Genomic DNA, 7,694 nt, shown 5'->3' on the forward strand with positions numbered 1-7,694 from the left:
GAAAGTTTCTCATTATTACGAGAAACTAAGTCATTATTATGAGAAAATAAGTCATTATTATGAGAAAGTTTCTCATTATTACGAGAAACTAAGTCATTATTATGAGAAAGTTTCTCATTATTATGACTTACAGAATTTTTTTTTTTTATTCAGTGGCGGAAACGGGCTTCCATAAAAAACAGTAATATTGTCAAATATGATTATTAAAATAACTGTTTTCCTATTGAATATATATATATATATGCTGTTAATAGAATGTCTAAAGTGGACTATCGAAATAAAGTGTTACCTTTTAAAATCCTGTCATGGCAAGCTGAATTTTCAGCAGCCGTTATTACAGTCTTTGTCACATGATAGAACGAAATCATTCTAAAATGCTTATTTGGTGCCCGGGAAATATTTTTTCCTATTATCATCAATGTTGAGAAAAGTTGTGCTGCTTAATATTATAGTGAAAACCATGATGCTTTGATGAATATAAAGTTCAAAATGTCAGCCTTTATTTGAAACATTAATACTTTATACATCACCACAGTCACTTTTAATCAATTTAATGCCCCTGTGCTGAATATAAGTAATACTTTCTTTTAAACAGTAGTGTATGTAGGCATACAATATTGAAAAGCAGTTATATTAGATACTATACACACATATTTTATTTTTTTATAGAATTTTTTTTTATAAATAATAATTACACTACAATAACATTAAAATGAAATTGCTAATAGGCCACAACTGCTGGTTCTTCTGAAGTTGGATGAGGACCTGCATGTGAAGTATCCCAGAATGCTTACCTTTGCCTCACAGCTGAAGGCAGGAAAAGGTCTAACCATTGTAGGATCAGTGATACAGGGCAACTTCCTGGAATGCTATGGGGAAACACAAGCGTCAGAACAGGTGAGGAAGTTTCCTGATCTACGCACACTTTTAGCATCACCACGACTGTAACTGTGATCCTAAATTACAGATGCAAATACAACAATGGTTACTTTATACTTTATGAACTTGCAGCCATATTCAATATTTGTAGTTGCCACGAAATTAGGTCTACTGTTTTTGCAGCTCTATCAGCCTCTCTGGAGTGTGCTGAGAGATTTCACTAAATTAGGTTTCCATACCCTCCACCAGGCAATAAAGAGTATGATGGAGATTGAGCGGGTGAAGGGCTTCTGTCAAGTGGTGGTCGCCTCCAAAGTGCGAGAGGGGATCGCGCACCTCATCCAGTCCTGTGGTCTGGGAGGAATGAAACATAACACAGTCGTTATGGGTTGGCCATATGGCTGGAGACAGAGTGAAGACCCACGGGCTTGGAAAAGCTTTATTAGTAAGAACAAGAGTTTGGGAAAGGTTTATTTGAATTATGTGCACTTGTAATTGTCTGCACTGAAGCACAGTACTTAGAAAGGCTGACGTCAATCTACTCCTCTTTCATATTCTCTCAATTGTAGATACAGTCCGGTGCACTACAGCTGCCCACCTTGCTCTGATGGTCCCAAAAAATGTATCATTCTATCCCAGCAATCATGAGCGCTTTTCTGATGGATATATTGATGTGTGGTGGATTGTCCATGATGGTGGAATGCTCATGCTGCTGCCTTTCCTTCTCAAACAACATAAGGTGAACAATTAATCATTGATACTTTTTAAAATACACGTAATTTAAATAGAAAAAGACTTCATGGGAAATAGATTTATTGTGTAATTTATGTTTTAGATGCTTTCTGGCTATATTTGTTCTGACAATCAAAATATTTTTTAATAAAACATATATTTTTTGGTTTCTTGTACTTCAGGTGTGGCGTAAATGTAAGATGCGTATCTTCACTGTGGCTCAAATGGACGATAACAGCATTCAGATGAAGAAGGATCTGGCAACCTTCCTGTACCAGCTCAGATTAGAAGCAGAGGTGGAAGTGGTTGAGATGGTATACAGAACACTTTAGCTTTGCTATTAATACTTCACATCCCACCCTATCACATAATGTATTTATGCCATTATAATTTCATGATGTCGAATGTTGTTATTTGCAGCATGACAGCGATATCTCAGCATATACGTATGAGCGGACACTGATGATGGAACAGAGGTCACAGATGCTAAAACAAATGAGGCTGTCCAGTGCAGAGAGAGACAGAGAGGTACTGAGACATTCACTTATGTGTCTTTTGTACTAACACTGTAGCCACAGGATGTTCACAGTTTTTTTTACCAGTTATACAGAAGTATATATTATATTATATATTATATATATTATGAAATGACAAACCTGTCACGCCCTTGGACTGTCTGTGTGTTTGTTTTCCTCCCCATGTGTTCCCAGTTACCTAGTTTCTCCCGTCTAATTAGTCATTACGTTCACCTGTGTTTCCCCAATTATTCTCGTTGAGTTGTGTATTTATGGTGTGGTCTGCCCCTTGATTTGTGTTCGGTGTCTTACGTCATGTTGTGCTACTCCGTTGTTCCTGTTAGCCCTGTGTTTCCCTCCTGGATGATTAAAGACTCTCGTTTTGTGTTAACTCCTCGTCTCCTCGCTCCTCCAACAGGCAAATTGTGACAACACCCTTGCCAAAGTTATTTTGAAGTATTTACTTTAATGTTACACAAAATATTTTTCTATACTAAAAGTATTTTCATGTAATTTTGTCTACTGAAATGTAGTCATTGTATTATTTCATGCAAAAAAATTCTAAACCACAAACTAATATTGTGCAAGAAAGTTAGCACAAGCACTTTTTTTTCAAATGAAATTTCTTTGTTTTGAGAGCATGTCACAAAGTACATTTTGTGAACTAAATATCATAAAGTAAAAAAGCATAAAAAATGGGGACAGTACCAACTATGACTGTATTCTGTATATACTATATTCTATTCTATTCTATTCTAATATATTGATGTGTGGTGGATTGTCCATGATGGTGGAATGCTCATGCTGCTGCCTTTCCTTCTCAAACAACATAAGGTGAACAATTAATCATTGATACTTTTTAAAATACACGTAATTTAAATAGAAAAAGACTTCATGGGAAATAGATTTATTGTGTAATTTATGTTTTAGATGCTTTCTGGCTATATTTGTTCTGACAATCAAAATATTTTTTAATAAAACATATATTTTTTGGTTTCTTGTACTTCAGGTGTGGCGTAAATGTAAGATGCGTATCTTCACTGTGGCTCAAATGGACGATAACAGCATTCAGATGAAGAAGGATCTGGCAACCTTCCTGTACCAGCTCAGATTAGAAGCAGAGGTGGAAGTGGTTGAGATGGTATACAGAACACTTTAGCTTTGCTATTAATACTTCACATCCCACCCTATCACATAATGTATTTATGCCATTATAATTTCATGATGTCGAATGTTGTTATTTGCAGCATGACAGCGATATCTCAGCATATACGTATGAGCGGACACTGATGATGGAACAGAGGTCACAGATGCTAAAACAAATGAGGCTGTCCAGTGCAGAGAGAGACAGAGAGGTACTGAGACATTCACTTATGTGTCTTTTGTACTAACACTGTAGCCACAGGATGTTCACAGTTTTTTTTACCAGTTATACAGAAGTATATATTATATTATATATTATATATATTATGAAATGACAAACCTGTCACGCCCTTGGACTGTCTGTGTGTTTGTTTTCCTCCCCATGTGTTCCCAGTTACCTAGTTTCTCCCGTCTAATTAGTCATTACGTTCACCTGTGTTTCCCCAATTATTCTCGTTGAGTTGTGTATTTATGGTGTGGTCTGCCCCTTGATTTGTGTTCGGTGTCTTACGTCATGTTGTGCTACTCCGTTGTTCCTGTTAGCCCTGTGTTTCCCTCCTGGATGATTAAAGACTCTCGTTTTGTGTTAACTCCTCGTCTCCTCGCTCCTCCAACAGGCAAATTGTGACAACACCCTTGCCAAAGTTATTTTGAAGTATTTACTTTAATGTTACACAAAATATTTTTCTATACTAAAAGTATTTTCATGTAATTTTGTCTACTGAAATGTAGTCATTGTATTATTTCATGCTAAACCACAAACTAATATTGTGCAAGAAAGTTAGCACAAGCACTTTTTTTTCAAATGAAATTTCTTTGTTTTGAGAGCATGTCACAAAGTACATTTTGTGAACTAAATATCATAAAGTAAAAAAGCATAAAAAATGGGGACAGTACCAACTATGACTGTATTCTGTATATACTATATTCTATTCTATTCTATTCTATTCTATTCTACTATGACACTGATGACACTGATGATGGTGTGATATCGCAAACATTTTGTCTGTGTACTGAGCACTTTTGCGCAATTTGTATGGTCCCTGAAAGATTTTTTTTTCTTTTCTCAAAGGATATTGTGTGCAGGATTTTATTTTTATTTTCTATAATCTATAGATCTTTTTTAACCAGAATAATGAAATATAGTGCATATAAGTGCACTAGTCAGTGTTTGGCATGACCGTTGACACTATTGTCATTCAGGCATATTACATTTATGAAAATGAATAATTTGTAGAAAAAAATGCAAAACCCATTTTGTGGGTCAAATGAAATTTCTTTGTTTTGACAGCATGTCACAAAGTACATTTTGTGAACTAAATATCATAAAGTAAAAAAGCATCAAAAATGGGGACAGTACCAACTATGACTGTATTCTGTATATACTATATTCTATTCTATTCTATTCTACTATGACACTGATGACACTGATGATGGTGTGATATCGCAAACATTTTGTCTGTGTACTGAGCACTTTTGCGCAATTTGTATGGTCCCTGAAAGATTTTTTTTCTTTTCTCAAAGGATATTGTGTGCAGGATTTTATTTTTATTTTCTATAATCTATAGATCTTTTTTAACCAGAATAATGTAATATAGTGCATATAAGTGCACTAGTCAGTGTTTGGCATGACCGTTGACACTGTTGTCATTCAGGCATATTACATTTATGAAAATGAATAATTTGTAGAAAAAAATGCAAAACCCATTTTGTGGGTTAATATTCACAAAATGAATACAAAATGCATTTTGTGGTTTAGATTTTTGTACACTAACTGTGATGCCGTTACTGCATGGTAGAAACATGCAATTGGCTTTTGTCTTTCTGATTACAAAATGCATCAGTGTACATTTTGTAATGAAATACAGCATTTCATGTCACAAACTGAGTGCTGTCATACTTGATGCTCCATGCTAGCGACACATTTAATGTCCTGTTGACTGCAGTAGCAGCTCTCTTAAGTGTGGTCTCATTACTCTTTACTGTAGGCCCAGCTAGTGAAGGACAGACACTCGCTGATAAGAATGGGCAGTCTATACTCAGATGAAGAAGAGGAAACCATTGAAGTATTACCAGAGAAAAACCAGATGACCTGGACTAGTGAAAAAATAGAAGCAGAAAGACGAAACCGAAGCAACGCACCAGAAAACTTCAGAGAACTAATTAGCATTAAACCGTGAGTAGGCAAGCAGGAACAAGAACTGGAATGCCATGAGTGCTGTCATACTTGATGCTCCATGCTAGCGACACATTTAATGTCCTGTTGACTGCAGTAGCAGCTCTCTTAAGTGTGGTCTCATTACTCTTTACTGTAGGCTCAGCTAGTGAAGGACAGACACTCGCTGATAAGAATGGGCAGTCTATACTCAGATGAAGAAGAGGAAACCATTGAAGTATTACCAGAGAAAAACCAGATGACCTGGACTAGTGAAAAAATAGAAGCAGAAAGACGAAACCGAAGCAACGCACCAGAAAACTTCAGAGAACTAATTAGCATTAAACCGTGAGTAGGCAAGCAGGAACAAGAACTGGAATGCCACCACTGTACACTATCAACACTGTATTTGGCACAAAGTAGTAGGTTTTACTTTTTATGTTTCTATAATAGACCTATTTGATTTTTATGGTTAGCATAAAGAGGATGTTTGTTCCTTGTTGTATTTACATAAGTAAACTATGTGGGTGTGCATGCTTGTGTACTTTCAGTGTGGTATTACACTCTTAAAAATAAAGGTGCTTCACGATGCCATAGAAGAACCTTTTTGTCTAAATGGTTTCATAAAGAACCTTTAACATCTGAAGAACCTTTCTGTTTCACAAAAGGTTCTTTGTGGCGAAAAAAGGTTCTTGAGATTATAAAAAGGTAATAAAGAGATGGTTCTTTAAAGAACCTATGACTGAATGGCTCTTTGTGGAACCAAAAATGGTTCTTCTATGGCATCGCTTGATGAACCTTTTGAAGCACCTTTATTTTTAAGAGTGTACCTATAATCCTGAAAGGTCCTAGTTTGTTTTATTTATTTATTTTTAAATTCCACACGTTTGCCAAACATATTGATCCACCTTAGTTTAAATCAAAAGTCTGTGTGTTTGTTACAGTGACCAATCTAATGTTCGGCGGATGCACACAGCAGTGAAGCTGAATGAGGTTATTGTTAATAGATCCCATGATGCCAGACTTGTGCTGCTGAACATGCCAGGACCTCCACGCAACCCAGAGGGAGATGAAAACTGTATCCTTCCCAAAGAATTATATACTTTAAGTACTGTATTAAAGCTTTCTTTTGCTGTTTGCTTCATTTTTGGTAAGATATAGATAAATCCAACATGCCTTGTTTGTGCAAAAATCCCTATTATTTATGATATAAATGTATTGCTACTTCTCCTGCTGTTTCTTTAACTCCGATTTCAGATATGGAATTTCTTGAGGTGTTAACTGAGGGTCTAGAGAGAGTGCTGCTTGTAAGAGGTGGAGGTCGTGAGGTCATCACTATCTATTCCTGAATGGCCAAAGATCAATACATAGACCACTGTTACTGTTTGTTACTCTATCTAAAAAAGTGGCATATAAAGAATATGCATACTGAACATCTTATGCCAGCCTAAACATATCATAGTTCATGAAAAGGGGTTTTACACTAAAGTGCACTATTTGATCAATTAATTTCACTTGAAATACTTCAATGGCACATTTGGCCTGTTTCAGTTGTGTCCCTTTTCAACTGAACCCCTTCCACATTCACACTATAACATTCAGAATCACTTTGGAATTTATGCCATGTGTGCTACACACAAAAAAAACAAAACAGATGATTCTAGCAACAATATTGCTTACGTATGACATTAAGTAGACAATCCCAATTTTAAAATATTTGAGGTTTTGCCACCAGTGATAAATACGAATCGCTGATGTAGCAACATACAATATCAAGCATGCTAACAGTGCAGAAAATATTGTGGCTTGGGTCAGAACCAAGAAAAATATTTCACAACGGTTAACAGTAGCTCATTTAGAAGAGAATTATTCTGTATCCTTTTAATATAACAAATTACATGCATAACATTATTTTGTACAGGGCGACTAAATGAAAAACGAGCACATGTGATTATCTTGACTTTCACTGCCCAAGTAACAGATCTAGTGCTTCCTGGTATAAGACTGCCATTCAGAACGCAAGTGCTAAACTTAAATTTCTATTTGACTGCTTGTATTTTTTATTTATTCTGTCTTTATTTATTTGTAGAAACTCCCCATTGTATTGAAAGTATTAGCTTTAGAAAATAACCAAAGGAGCTGAAATGGGATGGCTAGATTTTGTATAACGTTTTTTAAGAGAAAAAAGATTCTTTATAAATGAACAATTCGTTTTCAAAATCTGCATTTTAGTACACAACTCGCATTGAGAATGAGACATTTTGGATACC

The 7,694-nt window shown here is 35.5% G+C and overlaps 1 protein-coding gene across 2 annotated transcripts in view; it reads left to right on the forward strand.

The window, feature by feature from the left end:
* Positions 1-6,792, forward strand: part of LOC107548948 (solute carrier family 12 member 4-like) — a 22,656-nt gene extending 15,864 nt beyond the window's left edge. For both annotated transcript variants that reach the window (XM_016229821.1, XM_016229822.1), the window contains exons 17-24: positions 729-897; positions 1,129-1,324; positions 1,449-1,618; positions 1,794-1,925; positions 2,032-2,139; positions 5,258-5,445; positions 6,369-6,502; positions 6,682-6,792. In XM_016229821.1, the coding sequence (XP_016085307.1) occupies positions 729-897; positions 1,129-1,324; positions 1,449-1,618; positions 1,794-1,925; positions 2,032-2,139; positions 5,258-5,445; positions 6,369-6,502; positions 6,682-6,773 (1,189 nt within the window). In that variant the 3' untranslated portion in view covers positions 6,774-6,792. The remainder of the gene's footprint in view (positions 1-728; positions 898-1,128; positions 1,325-1,448; positions 1,619-1,793; positions 1,926-2,031; positions 2,140-5,257; positions 5,446-6,368; positions 6,503-6,681) is intronic.
* Positions 6,793-7,694: the final 902 nt, after the last annotated feature.

The sequence above is a fragment of the Sinocyclocheilus grahami genome, unplaced genomic scaffold, assembly GCF_001515645.1.
Source record: "Sinocyclocheilus grahami isolate Dianchi unplaced genomic scaffold, SAMN03320097.WGS_v1.1 scaffold358.1, whole genome shotgun sequence".
Lineage (NCBI taxonomy): Eukaryota > Metazoa > Chordata > Actinopteri > Cypriniformes > Cyprinidae > Sinocyclocheilus > Sinocyclocheilus grahami.